This window comes from Echeneis naucrates, chromosome 14, assembly GCF_900963305.1.
Source record: "Echeneis naucrates chromosome 14, fEcheNa1.1, whole genome shotgun sequence".
Taxonomy (NCBI): Eukaryota; Metazoa; Chordata; class Actinopteri; order Carangiformes; family Echeneidae; genus Echeneis; species Echeneis naucrates.
Window position 1 is genome coordinate 18,761,840 of NC_042524.1, and position 18,160 is coordinate 18,779,999.

Below are 18,160 nucleotides of genomic sequence, written 5' to 3' on the forward strand. Positions count from 1 at the left end.
TGCAGTGTGAGCAAGTCACCCAGCAGGTGGCACTGTCTTACTTGTCTGGACCAGGGACAACTCAAACAACAGCTACACCTGTGAACGTCCAGGTCTGTCCAGCCAAATAAATTTTAGTTCTCACTTCACGTGAAACATTTAAAGACTTGCTACAATAAATGCACAAACCGGTGTAGACAGTGCCAAGCGTGTTGCCTCAGAGTGTAAACAAACTGACTTCACTCAGGTCAAACTAAAGGCATTTAATAAAATGAACAAATGAAACAGCTGGATTTCATTTACAGTTTAAAGCAGTTCCACTGTCATCAACATATGCTTTTGTTCATGTTCAGTCAGAGGAATTCATCCACCCACATGAAGCTGCTTTAAGGCTTTTATCATCATGATCACAGCATGTAGGAACCAGTGGATTCCCACAGTAACACTGTATAATCTGTGTTAGTATGACATTTTTTAACATGGGCGTATGCCAGAAACACAATAATGTACTAAAGAGAAAATTGTAAAGAATCACAGGAAAAACCCTGGAACCAAAACAAGCCCATCCTGGATTAACAGGGTCATTTTTTGTGCAGTTTGCAGGATAATCCCAACACTGCAGGCCAACAAATGATGTCAAATCCTCGGAGTATTCGGCATGTTCGCTGCTCTGAGAGGAAGTCCCTGACCCCGACTCTTTCATCACGGTTCACTATTGGATTTCACAAGAACAGTCATATTTTCTCCAGTGACCCCCACTGTGTTTCAATGACTCTAAGCCATTCACAACATGTCTGGCTCATTGAAAAGTCAGGTGGTCCACTTACGTCAGCCAGTGTGTGTCTGTTCCCTACAGAGCACTCGCTGAAGAACTTTCCCTTCACAAACCCCTGCCAGACCAGGCATTTGTGACCTTTTCATATCATCATCTGGGGAGGTATTCCTGTGGAAGGCCACTAAAGTTCCTGCTCTGCAGTGCCTGGTCTACGGTGTGAATGAAGGAGTCAATCATCCGCTTCATGTCTTGGGTGAACGGGTCAAAGGAGGGCCGCTGGGCCACTGAGCGTTTGAAATGTCCATCCTGGTTGCTCTGGGCACAAAGCAGCCTCTCCTCAGTCATGGTGACATTTAGAAAGCCCGTGATGAGACGGAGCTGAGGGAGGAGAGCTCTCTGCAGCTCCTCATAATGCACCACCAGCAGGCGGCGTCCAAACTTCAGCCAGCTCATGGCGTGGGATGCCCACCAGGGGGCATAGCTTGAAACAAATTCTGGCCATTCTGCAAAAGACAGCACAACTGAGAGTTACCAGCTAAACATATCAACCGTGGATGAAGCTGCTGTCGCCTGATATAACTCACTGCTGAATCAGGTGATGGTCTTTCTTGTGCATTTATATTGCAATTACAGGAAATACACAGTTCATATTCACGCTTTCCATCTTATCTTATCATAGTGTTTACAAGGTTAATGGGAATAGAATGAGAGACTGTTAGGTTTGTTGAGCTTCATTTATGAATAAAGGTACAGAACACATGAAAGGGTCAGCTAACTCAAACTACCACAACTACAAAATAAACAGAGTAAATATAATAAGATATATTTCTAACCCATGCCATGGGTTTAGAAAGAAGAACCTACAGAACACACAGTCAACTCACTATCACATTCGAAAGTTTTCACAGGGGAGTACTTTCACATTTGTTAATGTTTTTATTGTGAATGCCATGAACATCATTCACCTTCACTATGTTTGAATGGAGGCAGAAATGTCCATTTTCAGGAAAATAAAACCAGATCAATCCACAACAGGTAATAGTAGACTGGTAGAGAAACTGTAAGGAGAATTTACTGGTTTATTTTTAACTCCTGTAACCTTTCTTTGTTACAGAAGCTGATTTTTGTGTTCAATGACTCATGCACTGTAAATTGAGGAGTACGGTCTGCATGTATGTATGAGATTAAAACAGCTTCTCTCTGCATTTAGTCACAATAACTGGATGCCCTCAGCTGCAGTTTCCTTCAGCTGAGCAATAAAGCTCCACCATTAAATCTATGTGGACTGTACACTGTTACCTTTACTCTTCCACTGTGTATCTGTGGCGTGTCCTAAATGTCCAGCACACTTGCGGTTGAACTCAGCCATGAGGGAGCGGTAAGGGTTTCGAATCAACAGGATGGCAGAGTCGAACATTTCGATCTCTTTCTGACCACTCTCGTGGGTCTTCACACAGATGCTGCGGCCGCTCTTCCAGTAGTCCTTCTCTCCTTTGAAACCTGGGAGTGATGAATAAATGAATCCATAATGGTCAGCTGCAGGGCAGTATTTCACAGAGCTCTCACTCTGATGCTCATTTAAAAAGTGTTTCCATGCTCTCCCCACCTCTGTTGTATAATGTGCCATCAAAATAGAAGCTGCCAGTGTAGTAGCCTGTAGCAAGCTCAATCAGGTGCCGTACCCAGGTGTTGCCTGCACCAGGAAAACTAGACAGCGCCACCAGGGAGCTAGATCGCTGTGGCAGAAACATCCTCTCTTTGCACCTAGAGTCTGGAGGGACAGAGCTTTTATTGTCAGTTTCGGTTGTAGAGCTGCAAAAGATCAGAATAACCAGAAAGTCTAAACTCCTGGAACCCAAGATGCATGGATGAATGCATGGAATAAGGGAGTCATATGTGACATAAATGACAGCAGGCCTCTCAAAGCACTGAAAAGGATAAAGACAAAACACATTCAGATTCAGTGTCAAGAAAAAGAAAAGCTAACCTTGCTGTGTGTGACCTATGAAATGACTGACAGATAAAATTATTTCCCACATGGTTGGACTTTCCGACAGGACCCTGTCACATGCAGATGTCTGACACAGGGCTTGAAGACAAATATCTCACCAAGCACAGGGGTGTGATACACCTGGTAGTGGTCATGCTCTCTGGGTGCTGTTGGTGTAGAGCTACTGGTTTGGTTCAGAGCAGCATTCACCACACACTGCTGCTGCTCAGCCTGCTGCTTGAGACTGAAAAGAGACGATGTCCACGTGCAGAAACAGTGCAGTGTCTTGAACACAGCCAGCGGCAGCTCCTATAAAACAAGAGCTCAAATGATCTCTGTGTTTTTCTGTGACTTGTCATATTACTTTTTTTGGAACTTTTTTTTGATGCAACAAATCAGAAACTCTGCATCATGTCCTCACTCCTTCTTCCTCATTTGCTTGTTTTCCCACTTTTGTGGGTACTCACTGTCAAGGCACAAGGACTAATGCTGCAGGAAAAATAAAAACAAAAACCTATGCATAATCAACAACACATGCAAAAACATGGACATGCACTACATAGTGAGAAATAATCACAATGCGCTCACCACAAGATGGTAGTTCAATATTTCTACCATTAGCTATTTCTGTTTTCAGAGGAGGCAGGGCTGTATCCAGGAGATCTCAGTACAGGATCCAGGCTAGGTTTCGTCAGGGGCAAATTAAACCTTAAATATTCAGCAGAGTTGAAGGAGCTCTGTGCTCCCACATATGATCTCCTGGGAGTGGAGACAGCTCTCTTATGCTTGATACCTTCCTCTCCCGAGACAGTGTATAGAGCTATGTGCAATAAACTCTTCAGGCTTGTAATTTCAGACAACTGATTCAAACCTTGTCGGTGCAGGTCTCAATGCAGGACTGTGTAGTTAGGTTGGGCTGAAAAGAGTAGACGGGGAAGGTGCTGATTGTACTCTTTTGCAACTTGAAGCAGCCACGGTAGTGAACGTTTCTGACTGGAGAGAAAAATACATGAGGAAATAGTTTCATGCTTGCAGCAGGAGTGCAATCATTTATGTGCTAGGATTGATCAGCCTGAGGTGGTATTTTCATGTATCTGCAAACAAGAAAAAAAAAAAAAGAAAAATATATCATGGCCTTGAATGAGAAAAACAACTTCAAAAAAAGTATGCGCAATTTGGTTTAAGGGTTAGATTTCAATTGCCCATTTTTTCTCCATATTTCCACCCTCATACCTTTACCTTCCTATACTTGACCGAATTCTGGTAGCCTACATAGGGCATTCACAACTCGGCTGAAAACCTCCACAGAGAGTGACGCCTCCAGAGACACTGAACCATCCAATCATGAATATTAATACTGTATATGATATAGAGTTCTTATATAATAGATGTCACCTTGCCGGCTACAAGAAGGGAAAGCATATCTTTAAAGAAAACTGATGAACATGTCTGAGAGCTGTTGAATTTTCCAGAAAGTTTGAAATGATAACGATTCTTTAATAATAATCATCATAATAATATATAAGATGAACTGAAATTACAAAACAGACGAAATGTGCAAAATACCACAATGACTCAATAGAGGCTTGACTTTCAGAGAAGGCTTCAGTAACCTGAATCATGATGCATCACAGTCTCCATCAGTCTGTGTGAAATAGGCTACACTCAGCTTGGTTTTATGCAAAGATACACTTTTTCAATCAGCCTAGGTCATGAAGTTGGGTCTGCGACAAAGCGCAGTCCCCCCACTACTTCACTCATCCTCTCTACTCAAAGGATTTTACATTCCCTTTAGTCACGTCTGTGGTATAATCATAATGAGCAGAAAACCTTCTCAGAAAGATTCCAAAATAGGTGGACACTGTAAATTCTGTACAGGGGGAAATATTTTTTTTTGGGGGGGGTCTATTTAATCACACATTTAGCTCCAAACTAAAGACAGGACAGGTTTCCATAAATTCACTGTTCGTTATTCACGTTTCATCATGCTGGACCATTTTCCCTAACTCTGTTTTCAAAGCCCTGTTAAAAGCAGTTACACCACAGCTACTGTAGGACCGCTGACGACAGCACTGTTGTCATTTGTCATAGTTATGTAACCTGCTTTCCTCAAAGAGTTGTGATCACTGTTGGCAGTGATTTGATGAAATGTACAGGTAGAAGAAATGCTGCCGGCCACAACACATGCACTGAAACGAACACAAGTGACACACAAGAAACTCATCAGCTTCAGTTATTGCAGCTGCCTCGCTACAGAGTGCAGTTCTAGTTACCACTAATCCTTATTGGTGAATATCACCTTCACAGCTGACACACAAGTCCCTAAAATCAGAACCAGGAGTTTACGCTGATATAATAGAAACAGAATAGAAATGATAGCAATAATAATAGAAATATAAATATATCAAGAAAACAAATACAGCCGACTAAAAGGTCCTTGCTGGGTGACCACTGCTCTGATGTGTACTAGTTTCAGCAGGACTGTCCGTGTTTCTGTGGATCTGTCAAAATAAACTACAGAGCCCCGGTTTGTTGTAATGAAAGATAATGACGCTCACTGATTTGATTTCTGATATTTTTTCAGAACAACATCTCAGGGGGATGAGAAACAGAAGCTCTTGGTTACACATGTGATTAGTTCCTGTTTTGATTGTTGTACATTTAGGTTCAGCACAATCCTGACTGATACCACAGTCTATTGGTCTGTAGACTTTTGTTGGTTTGTTTTTATATATATATACATTTTTTTTTTTTTTTTTTGAGAATTGAATTTTAAAATGTTCAGCTGTTTATCTGCTCATCTGAGAAGTCGCACACAGTGTAAACAGCCAACAGAGGCTTTTCTTCTCTCAAGGACAACTGACTTACACTTTCTGTGTCCTGGCAGCTGCTCCTCCACTTTGTAAATAGAAAGACGGCCAACGCCCCCGCATGGAGACCCTCTCTCACCCCGACACACCAGACTGCAGTCCTCCTCCGGAGCCCGTGGGCTACTGATCCGATTCCCACAGTGGCATTCAGCTCCGTACTCCAACCCTGCAAACTGGTAACCACTAATCACACACCCACACACACCCACACAGACACACACACACACACACACTGTCACTGCCCTAGCAGAGGGCAATCCATAACCCGGAGCTATTGCCCTCTGGCTCAGCCATCCAACAGGACATTAGTTAACATTTCAAACTTATCATTTTACTCAAACTTCCCACATTAAGTCTACAGTACGGTCCATCCCCCGTGATATCCATCAGGCCTCTTCCCTCGGCACTCATCTGACTGTGAAATGCCTTTTTCTGGCTGAACTCCGGTCACCTCTGATCTGTACTTTACATATCAATGCAGTTGTGACTCATGCCTCCTCCTCTTTCTTTATCCTGCCTCCTTGGGAAAAAGAGAGAGACCATCAAAGTTGACCTTTTCATATATGTCCTTTGAAGCTTCCTCATAAATTGACTTGACTTTTTACTTTTTCTCATTGCAGTAATTGGCCTGCTCAGGTAACGAGCAAGACTGCTTTTCCGTGTGGGTGGGTGGAGGAGTGCTGAACGGGGACTTGAGGGGTGTAAGTGGGCTTGAGATGTGAGCACTGTCTGTAATTCTGACTGCATCCATCTGTCCTCTGCCGTTCTGTTTCAGTGGGACTACACTTGCTTCCTTTGCTGCTAAGATATTAAAAGGAATAATTCAAGCAGGTCAGCCTTTTGAGTTTGGCTTTGAAAAATCCACCTGTCTCTCCAGATTGTCTTGCAGAATTTGAGAATGACTTCAGTGCAGCTAACTGGGTTCACACTGACCATGAGATGTCACACTGCGGTCACTTGAAAGCACATATCTAACCACTGATTAATTCACCGACTGCTGTAGTCAGCTCATTAGGCTTTCTAACACATACACACCTCCCTCCTTCCTTCTTCTGCAACAGATCAAGCCTTCTGTCCTAGCCCGCTCTTCACACTCCCCTCTCTCACCCACACTACCCCCTCATCTTTTACTGTCATCCAGCCACCTGGCTCTCCACTGGCTCCAAACACAGGAAGCATTCATGGAGGAGACTGAAATCCAAAGCATTTACTCAAACAGCAGGCCTTTTGTGGTCCCTTGCAGCAAACGCGTTACCTTTCTGAGCAGGTGTCCTGACACAGAGAACTGGTCATTTTGCGCAGGTCATAAAGCATGGTCCCTCCCAGGGCTCGATCACTAGCATTGTGCAGAAAGCAGCCGATGTAGGTTCCTGCATGAGTTCGAAAAAAACAAAACAAAACATTCATTCATTTATCTTCTACCACTTTCCAGGTCGCAGGGGTGCTGGAGCCAATCCCAGCTCACACTTGGTGAGGGCAGGTTACACCCTGGACAGGTCACCAGTCCATCACACAGGGACAGACAGAGACCAACAACCACTCACACTCACTACAGACAATTTAGAGGCACCAGTTATCCCAAACATGATGTCTTTGGATGGTGGTACAAAACCCCCAAAGGCACAGGGAGAACATGCAAACTCCACATAGAAAGGCCCCAGGCCAGGAACCAAACCTGCAAACATTGTGTTGTGGGGCAACAGCGTGAACCACTATACTGCCGCCAAAGCACAAGCAAGCCAAATAAATAAAGAAAACCTTCAGTCTAAAATATCACTTCACAGTCCAGATTTTAAAAACTGCACATATTTTTTCCTGAAATGATCATTTAATAAGTAATAAATTCTAATAAATTGTTTTGCAAAATACAAAACATAGTTCCTCTAGCTTCTGAAATCTGAAGGCTGCTCCTTTTCAAACACTGCACATTGTGAATTAAATAGTTTCCCTCTGGGACAACATAGCACAATTTGAAGGCAACAGGAACTTAATCTGACATTATTGGACTAAAATAATAATCACATTCTGGCCTTTATAACACAAATTGCATAAAATATAAAGTTTTACTATCCAAACTTGATGCCGTGCTTTATTTTCACAAGAAGTTTAACATGTTTCTGTCATCATGCACCTTTATCAGCAATGTATGAAGATTCACACTAGACATCAGCCTTTATTCTGGAACTGATGCTTTCCTGAACATGCGCAAGTGGCCCTCAATCACCACCTACCTACACCACACATGTATTCTGAATCATGATATAAATTTGACTGGGGCCTAATTTTTCATGTAAAGTAGATCATTCTCAATCCTGCATCAATTTGAACCAATGCACTTGCATAAGATTAAAAATCACCTTTTCACAAAGAGAGAATGTAATGCATAATAGGCTACAACAGACTATTATGATGTGCTGACTAGATTAAGGCTCCATATAAAATGTCACCCAGATTCAGTCTTTGATGTTATCCTTGTCTTTGCCACATTGCTGCATGAAGCACAGCTTATCTAACACATAAAAGTCCTCTGCAAAAACACCAGTCTCAATGTGGAGGGTAGCACATTCATATCTTTTGTGGGTTGACTTAATTTTGCCCCTTGGGTCTATGATTGGCAAATTTTTAGGTTATATGTTGAATGTTTTTTACTCTTTCTGCAGTGAACAGCTTAAAGTCTGAGATAATTCGACTGTGTTGGCTTTTAGGTTTATTTCACAAACTCTGTATTCATAGATGTTTTGAAGGTTTCAAGGGCACTGAGGACTCATCTTGTATATTTATTTAAAGCATAGAAATAGACTGATGCCAAGCAGCCAAGAAAATGGACAATTGTAAGGGACAAGATGGGAAACATGCTACTAAGAGTGGAGAGATGCAACTGCAAGGTTTACAGACAAGATGGAAGCAAGCAATGGACCATGAAATCTCTTCCAGGCCAAGCATCACCTTATTGAATTTGTGATTGAGTCAGTCTGTGAGGTCGTCTGAAGCTGGTCCAGCCTGTTGTGCTGGTACTAGACTGAGTCACTAGTCTCCAGTGCCTCAGCAGACAAATGCAGCCACTGCCTAAAGTCTCTGAGAGGCCAGCGCTGCCAAAAGCATCACAAGAGGCATCACCTAGAAGCCCCCCACCCCCATGCCCACTTTACTGGGAAGGGCAGGTCATTGTTTTAATCAAAGTGAAGGAGAACCTCCAGGCAGCAGCAGCTGAGAGTTAATGGAGGGAAGCAGCTTGAATTCCCAGGCATGACAAAAATGACCGCACTTAGGTTTGACACTGTGGTGCTTCTTAAACACCAAGACAGATGGTCGCACTAGAGCTGATTTCTCCCCACAGGATTGGATGGAGGAGGCTAATGGCAGTATGGCCAAGTGTGTACCTCAGCCACAGGGAGGTTGTGCACTGTGTGTGTTCATTAGACTGGGCTTTAGAGGGTTCACATTCTCTCTACTGGGTCAACAAAATCCTCACAGATGGGAGGGGGCTCTTCAAATGCACAGCAAAGGGGGTCTCATATGATACAAAAGCTAATGCCGGTGTCAAGACCAGATCATCTCAACAGGAAGAGGAACAACTAAACAACCTGTACTGCCTGACATCCTTACAGGGGAATCAACACATACTTCTTTATCACAATGAAACTTCGTGAAAGATCAACAGCGAGTGTAGCTCCTTCTAAATAACTCCAGTAATGCCAGTCCTTCTGCACATACATCTACTATATACTTTATGTATCAAGTAATTACATATCTTACCTGCAAGCTACAATGTTTCCGGCTGCAGACACAAAGTATGATCTTCCACTTTTATTGGAAAATGTTTGAATAGGCTTCAGTCTGTGAATATCAGAAATTGTACTTTTGCACCTGGGTGTTAAATGTTATTACTACAGTGAACTGTATGAATTGTCAGTGAATAGAGATCATTCTTTCCCTCAGACCTACGGACAATTTAGAGTCACCGATTGACCTAAACATGAATGTCTTTGGACGGTGGGAGGAAACCAATGCAAGCACAGGGAGAACACGACACACAAAAGGCACCCAGGCCCAGGAACTGAACCCACGACCTTCCTATTGTCCTAACCACTATGCCGCCGTGCTGCCTTGATTGAGTAAAGAAAATTAAATGGCAAAAGACTAAAGATTATTAAGAATATATTATATTACAAGCACAAGAAATGAGCCGACTTGTAATTAGAACTGCAGCTACCTTTTCTTTGTTATTCTTTTTTTTTTTTTTTAAACTTTCCCTAAACTGCTTATTTTCCTAAGCAGTTTTCAGTTTAGACTGATGGCTACGCTGGCTTATTAAAATTATATCAGTGATCACATGAAACAGCCAATGACTGTTGAATAAATTTAGGAATACCAAACACATTGACTGATGTGACCACTAAGAGTGCTGACAAGTTTATTTTTCTGCTGTCAGATTTTACATTTTCTAATAACTCAAATATTGTAGCAGTATCTGCCTAAAACATCTGGTCTCTGTTGGACTCCAATCCAGAGATTGTGGCTGTGATTGATGGCGGCTGTTTAGTGGCTGCACATCATGATGGTCCTGATTTAGCACCTTATCATTTGCAGTTGAGTTAGTTTGAGTAGAAATGTTTTAACATTCTTCTCCATTTTTCGGTCTTTGTTTTCCCTGAGTAAGACAAGGCTTTGGAAACCATTTCAGAATGATTGAAGTGAAATGTTACATTGAAGCTATAGCTGAAGATCGTTTCTTTAAATTCAATTCATTGAGCTCTGCTCTTTGTTTTTAGTCATCTTATCAAAAGGGGAAATCACAGTGTATTTCTACTGATCAGAATAGTCAACAGTTTATTTTCTCTCAACCAATTAATCAAATGACTTCCACACTGACCACTCCTACATGATATATGCTCATAGTGGCTGTGGAGATTTGTGAGCAATATCACAAACGGAAGGGCCTGTTTACTGTTTTGTCCATGACATGTGACACAACAGACCTGGGCAATTTCATTCTATGATCTGGATAATACTTTTTAAAAGGAGGCTTTATAAGGTGGCTGTTGCTGAAACTGATCTCATTCCCCCTGCCGCTGTTTCTCATCTGTATTACCCTGCTTAGTGACTGAGGGGTTATGTGATGTTGGTTTAAAAAAAAAAAAAAAGGATTAAGAGCTCTTGCAGCATGCCTTTAAGAATGAACCGGAGGAACAAATGTTCCGCTGAAAGTAATTCTATCATATTTATCAATTCAACAAAATGGCAAAGGCAGTGACAGGCACCATTAAACAATAGAATAAATCTCTGGGGGTATCTTACAGTGCTCAAGTAATGGTGAAGGGTCCTTTAAGAGAAAGAGCAGGAGTGGGGAATGGTATGATTTTTATCTTCATAATTACTAATTTATTTTCTAGGAACTACTTTGGTGTTTGCCTGCCTCTACGCGCTCTGGTTTTGAGGGGATCAGTAAGCACTACCCCTAATCTACAAGATCTGAAGCACCCACACGGAAAATGTCATATAAATGTATAATGAAGCTCCTCTAAATGTTCTATGGTCACAATTATCTGTTCATGAGTGTAGAGTGAAACCTGATGTGACTGTGCCATGGAGCATTGAGCTGTGTGTATTACCTCGCCCCAAGGCCATCCCAACAAAGAAAAGTAAATCACAGAATACAATATAAACTCGAATATTTTCTCCTTCATATATTATTAACCAGAAAGGCAAGTCAACATCTTCATCTGGATATTTCAGTCACACACACCCTCTTACATAGCTTTGTCTCAGATAGTATGATAGCGAGGGCAAGTCAGAGCTCTCTTTTACAATACCTTTCTGCTCTTTTGTGACATCAGAGACAGCAGTACGCAACCTTGGCTAGATACACAATAGTTAGGGACAGTTGACAAAACCACATTCGATTTAATGAGGAGGCTACACAAACAGAGGCCTGTCAATTTCATGAGTTTTGGAAAAGGGGGACAATTAAGCTGCTGATCAAATGAGTTATATGAGAACTTCACAGTTCAGGAGAATCAATTGCACTTGAATTGTCTCTGTACAGTTTGTGTTGAGCAGTAATACTGAACAGCTGGTTTAAAAATACTGCAGTATCCTGTTAGCAATCACTTTCAAGTTGTCAACACCTAACTTGCAGACTAATGTAATTAGGAGGAGCGGGCCCCAGTGGTCGCATGTTAACATTAACACATCAACGTGATTGCTCTGATTTGTATGCCTGCTGGTTATTGCGCTGTAAGGAAAGCTGCAGTGCAGAGCAGAGTACAGACCTGGAATAAACATAGCAGCATCAGCTCAATTTAGATATGGATCCCAATGAGCTTTTTGTATTGAATGTATTCACACAGACAGCGATTGCTAGTCTGAACTGTAATTCACTTATTTACCTTTGTGGCTGCTGCTCCTTTGCAGAGAGACTCTCTGCTCCGGGCTCTCTGGCAGCAGACTGTGAAACCAGCGGCGATGCAAGTGTTGGACCCCAAGGCTCCGGGAAGTGGGCCAGTGTCGCCCTGCCTTGGCTCCCCCTCCAGACACTGACTGAATGGCGGCCCATCTCGAGCGTGCCCTCACACCCAGGCCTGCAGTCCTGAGGGCGGTAGGCGGTGCCGAGAGCGACATTATGGGTGGCAGGCCTGCAGGATTTGGCTGGGCCACTCTGATGCTAGAGCGCTGCAGGAGCAAGATGCTGCCTGCCATCAGATAGGCGATGCCCAGGCACAGCAGCAGCATCTGGGCCCGCTTCAAGAGGCAGTGAAGCTTGTAGAGGGGTGCCACCATTCCCAGGCTGTTTACTGTCTCTTACCTCACTGGAAGGTCATTACATGGATTAGGAGCAAGAAGATGGATTTGTAACCTACTTACAACCTCATAATCTTGGGAAGTCCAGCAGCATCTGGCAGCGGTGGAGATATTGTGTCCTGTGCCTTCATTGCCACTGTGTTCCAACAGCAGCAGTGGGACAACGAGTGTGTTAGGACAGAGAGGGATGTAATATCCAAGGCTGTGGTCAATCACTCAAGGATGATCCTTGAAGGAGAGCTGAGGGAGAAACACGCGAGCAGTTGGATTTAAAGCACAACTGTATTTTATTGTGAACATGAACACAACTGGAGGGAAGGGAAGTGGTTGTCTGGCAAAGTAGATACACAGCCCCTGTTGACATATGGACTTGTGTGTCTGTCTTGCAGGAGCTTGCAACACACCCCTTGGTGTCTGCTGTTTCATTGCTTTCATTTGTGCCATTTGCTTTAATTCAAAAGCTGGCTGAGATTGTTTTCTGTAATTCCTCCAATTCCTGATTCATCACTGAACTGGGATTGTGCTCTCTTGTCACATTCATTAGTTTTTATTTTCCCTCAAATTAATTTTTTATAACCTTTGATTCTATATTAACCTTTACTAAAAGGACTTTTAAAATGGATTATCTTCGAGTGCAGAGATTTCATTTAATTCCAGCACAGTTAGATTATATTCAATTTAACACTGGCAATATCTTCCAGCTTCAGAATTTAAGTCTCAGTTTATCACACTGAAATGACATCGTATGATACACGAAAATCTCTAGAGAGCGCATTATGAAATGGGGATTATCGTAGCAATATGTAGACCATCTCTGGCCTCATCTGTGGAGATGGATAAATGGCGAGTAAAGCATGCACGGTTGAGACGTTAAATGTTTCAGAATGATTTGGATGTGAAGAGCTCTAGCATTGTGTGTCTGAGCACAGCGGCACTGAAGTGCGGCTCTGACCTCCTCGTGTGTCTTTCATTCATCTATTTGCCCTGGAAGTTCCCATGTAAGACCGGGTGGGAGTGTGTGTATGGACACCCCTCACTAGATGCTACACCGGCTCCGGTCTTCTTCTCCTTCCTGCCGATCATCTCCATTTAAGCCTGTTGGTTTCGTTGGGCGTCTCACGCCGTCATGCCCTTCAGCTCCACTTTTTCATCTCAGGCCTGTTGTGTTGTGTTGTGGAGCAGACCCCACACGCTGTAGCCTAACAGCCTAACCCCCCCCCCAAAAAAAAAAAAAAAAAAAAAAAGTAGGGGTGCGGTAGTGCTCTCGAGGATTGAAGCAACAGTTTGCACATTGAACGGCTTCGGCTCAAGTCCGAGTGCCCAAGTTATGTTCAACTCTGGATTTTTTTGCCCCAAAATAACTCCCGCAAACGTTCCAGCCCGGAGCCTCGATCGCGGTCTGCTTCTGTTTGGTGGGATGTATGGGAGCATGAAGGATGGATGAATGGACCGGCAGAGTAAACACGCATCACCTAGCCTATTTAAGGAGCCGAGGTCTTCCATCTTAAAAAAGCCCCTCTCGGTGCCTCCATTTACAGTAGGGGATTTGAGCCTTACCTTCAGCGGCGGAGCGGAATGCGCGGTCACCTCGTACCGAGTGATCACTCATCAGTTTATGGCCGATGTGATCGCTGTTTTCCATTTATTGTCCAGTAAACGTTCTCCCGGATCGCCAGCATTTCTCACAGCTGGTGTTATATAAGCTCTCTCTCTCGCTCTCTCTCAGCCAGTCCTGTTCTCCGTCGCTCTTACAGGCTGGCACGGCGTTATAAAGCACAGGCAGTGTGTATGTGTGTGTGTGTGTGTATGTGTGTGTGTGTGTGTGTGTGTGTGTGTGTGTGTGTGTGTTAGTAGGAGAGAGAGGAAGAGGTGGTGGTGGGGAGGAGGGATAGTCAGTCTCATTTGCATTGGTGATCTAAGCGCGTCACAGCCCCTCCACTGTGCAGAGGGGGGTCGTGTCCAGCAGCTCTCAGCTCCCACTGCACATCAGAATAACAGACTTCACCTTAAACATCACACAACACACATCCACCAACACCGAGCCTCGCAACCACCGTGCCCTCCACGGGACTCTCCACCGGACCCAGAGCCTGCAGTCAAGTCGGTCATTTCACTTGTTCCAGGCAAAAACAATTGTAGCATTAACCCCCCCCCCCCCCCACTCCATCAGACATTTGAGGTAAATTTGGCTCTTTGGTGAAGAACTGGGATTGGAGTTGGAACCAGTTTGGCAGCCAGTCCCATCAGGACTAAATATTCGGATTCAGAACTGAAGTCATTTGTGTTTCATTGAACCTTTAATAGCACACATTTCTAGCTGCTCGCCTTCTTTAGCCTTGCATCATGGTTTAGATGGATTTGATAAGTGAGTGGACTCCTGTCATGAGTCATAAATGACGCACGTGAATCGCTGACTGACGTCCCAGCGTTTCAGAACCACGAACAGCGACTCACCCGCTCGCCCCGGCAGAAATGAACCACTGAGCACCTTTTTTCACGTGATGGACCTTTAAGCAAGTCCATCACATGTAGCCTACAAGTGCCAGCGTGTTAAAGGGTACAGGGTGCCAGGAATACGATGCTGCAGCCTATTCATGTCCAAATCTTAAATGGTAACTAAAATGGAGTCGCAGACTGTAAAAATGTTCGGTTTCAGCAAGCATCTGAAGAAATCTGAGAGCTTTGAAATACCGACACCCTTTTTCCAATGTAAATTAAAATGGTTTGAAGAAGTTTCTCAATGTGAGGAAGATGAAGCTGAGGACGCTGTGATCAGTATTCTAAAACATCCACACAGGATGTGACACTTTCCCAGCCTTGTTTTTCTTCTTATTGTAATTCTTTATTTTACTGTAATTCTACTCACCATGCTACTCTACCTGCCCTCAGAATAGTTTATTTGTATTGTAAAAGCACGCAAAAAGTAGTCAGAAAATATCCCTTAGAGAATGTTTCGAAGGTGGTCCCACTGCTTGACAGCTACACCTTTCTATCTGTGTGCCCACATGCAGTTTGAGCATTATCAACACTGCCTTGTTGATTGGAAGAATAGGCAAAATGCTGGGAAACACTGAATAAGTATTTAGAGTGTTGAAGCAGTTAAAGGGTTGCACAGTACTGAAGAAGTTCTCATCAGCATAGTTAGTGTAATGGTTCCCACTTAATTTCAAATCTAGTTTTACAATCTTGCTGCCAACTCCCCTAATCTAAGATTTACTCAGGGGTTCCACAAATATAATTTCTTGGGCGCTTGACTTTCAAATTCTATTTGCTACCATTTCTCAACATTACAGAGAAACATATCCTTTCACTCATATGCAGATGACACACAGTTGTACATTCATTTGCCTTCTCGTGATCTTAGTGATGTCTTGATGTCAATACAATTTAAAGTCATATCAGTAACTTAACCAAGATATATCTGAAGTTAGGCTACTATAATAAATAAACAAACAAGGAGGCTCCAGATCATTCTGACCTTTCATACAAATACACATAGAAGACACCATACACTTACAAACAATCTCATTTGCTCAAAATCTAATGCAGTACACTTTAGTCCTTAATTTCTGAATGGTTTGACGCACCATTATATATTTGTCTTGCTCAGGGACCACATTCTCTTCCTTTATTCTTGCTTATTCTCGAAGCCATATCACAAGGCTGCTTAGATGTTGAAAACCAAAAAAAAAAGTGATCATGATGTGATAAACTCCTACTTCAAAAAACACATTTGGTGAAGTGGTCACTGTCAGAAAAAAATCCTCTGTATTATTTAAGAGAGAATTAAAAGGTTTGAAGGGCTTTATAGCTTATAAAAGACTCTCCATGGTAAAAATAACAACCAAATGAGAGCAAATAAAATAAAAAAGACGAAAACATTGCTCCTAATCAAGTGGCAATCCACCATGACATCACTTATTGTTTTTGCGAGCTGCCATTTTTAAGCCTCCACTTTGTAATTTAGCCATCTGAAGCTTGTTTTTTTTTCTTTCTGTTTTTATTAACCACAGGTAAAAAAAAAAATTGGAGGAAGTACTGGAGAGAGAAGGTGGAGCAAAGGAGCAGTGAGGAGTGGAGCTGACCTATGCTGAGATTTCTCTGGATGCCGTTACTGGTGCAGTCTGTCAATCACATTGCAGCCCCACCCGTTTGCTTTGTGGTCTTTTCATCTCTGAAATGACTTCTTTTTACAACCTGTGAAAATGAAATCCCCTGGCGGTCATTACAAGGCAAGTTTAAGGCTTTTGCAACAGTAGTTTTACATTTCAGAACTGGTGTGTATGTTCATTTTTCTATATGGCCCATGCTCCTAAACTGTGTGTCTCAAACAGTGTTGTGGAATGAGCAAGGAGAAGTTTGATTTTAGGCGTCACATCGTGACAGCAGTGAGGTAAGTCAGGGTCACATTCTTCTTTCTGAACTGACAGAAGCTCCCACCTCCTGAAGAAGTCACAGCAGTTCATCTCTGCACTGCACTGACACGTTGTGCTTCTGGAAAACGTTTTGAATGATTACACGTAGTAAAATGTCCCATAACTGTTGAATTTTTCAGCAGGTAAACAGTGCTTCTGCAAGAGAGCTGAGCTGTTTGAAGTCATAGTTCAGTCTAATGTGTTTTTTACTTTGTAGGAACATTTCTAAATTTACCCAAGATTCATGGTAAATAACCAATGAAGATAATGAAGAAAAGGCTACCTTGACCAAGAGATAACTTCAGGTCATTACCACAAGTCTGATTGCTAGTTAGGCAGTACACCATTGACTGTGTGTGGGGGTGGGTGGGCTGAATGTTAATTCTGTAGTCTCTGCTGTTTGTTTCATTTTCTCAACATACTCTCACATGCCTTGTTGCTGCATCCTCTATGCAATAATGAAAGGGCTGTATAATTCAAATTCCCCTGTCTGGCATTAAAACTGTGTTGTGCTGTCTGGGTTTGGTTTATTGCCTCGTGGGAGTGAGCTGCAGTTAGCTGTTACCTTGCTGTCACCCTCAGTTGACAGGTGCCTTGCTGTAGGTTTGGTTCACATCCAGTTTATAAAAAGTGACGCTGCCTCCTCCACAGAGCTTAACACTGCTGTTATTATTCCAGTCAACATTAATATCAGTGTTTCTCAGCCTTTTCTCTCGTGGTTGTTGCAGTTGCAGTCTTGTGTAACATCCTCTTTGTGCAAACAGCTGTATAAAAACACGGCAGCTTAACCACAGGAGCTCGCTGAGGAAGGAGTAAATCCACGCCACTATGCTTATTTGCTTTTATTACTCTTCCCTTCACAGTATCCTCCTCTATCTTGCCTCTTACCCCCTGCTTGCTTTGTCAGAGTATGGACCATCTGCCCCTGACAATGCAGTCAATTTAAGCGTGCTCAAGCCTTCAGGCCAGCTCAATCTCGGACTATTGTAGAGACGGGATGCTGGAGCTGTCAGTCAGCAGTCCAGACACCAGAGCTCATCTCTGCCATCTCTTCATTCCTCTGCTGCCTCCCACACGTTGATCACTCAAGACAAGACAGAAACACTTGCTGCCATCTTTATGCAGCACAATGCCCCAGTCTCTGCTCTCTACCCCCCTTCTCCTACAGCATTGCCACTCCTCTTCATTCCCAATTGGAGAGTCCCTAGATCAGCTTCATGCATGTGAGACACACACTTGCTGAATGGCAGCAATATTTTAAAAGAAAATATTTTTAATCAGCTCTTCCTGGAAAAATACAGGCTGAACAGTAAACACAGGTGATGACGGT

General features: G+C 43.0%; 1 protein-coding gene across 1 annotated transcript; it reads right to left on the bottom strand.

Moving 5' to 3' along the window:
* Positions 1 to 305: 305 nt before the first annotated feature.
* wscd1b (WSC domain containing 1b) lies at positions 306 to 14,090 on the bottom strand. Its single transcript, XM_029519400.1, has 9 exons — positions 13,973 to 14,090; positions 12,004 to 12,655; positions 6,870 to 6,984; positions 5,613 to 5,797; positions 3,616 to 3,737; positions 2,864 to 3,053; positions 2,361 to 2,525; positions 2,054 to 2,254; positions 306 to 1,257 (listed from the first exon to the last, which is right to left on the bottom strand). Exons 2-9 carry the CDS (start codon positions 12,392 to 12,394, stop codon positions 905 to 907), a joined length of 1,722 nt encoding a protein of 573 aa, XP_029375260.1. The 5' UTR covers positions 12,395 to 12,655; positions 13,973 to 14,090; the 3' UTR covers positions 306 to 904.
* Between the last annotated feature and the right edge of the window lie 4,070 nt (positions 14,091 to 18,160).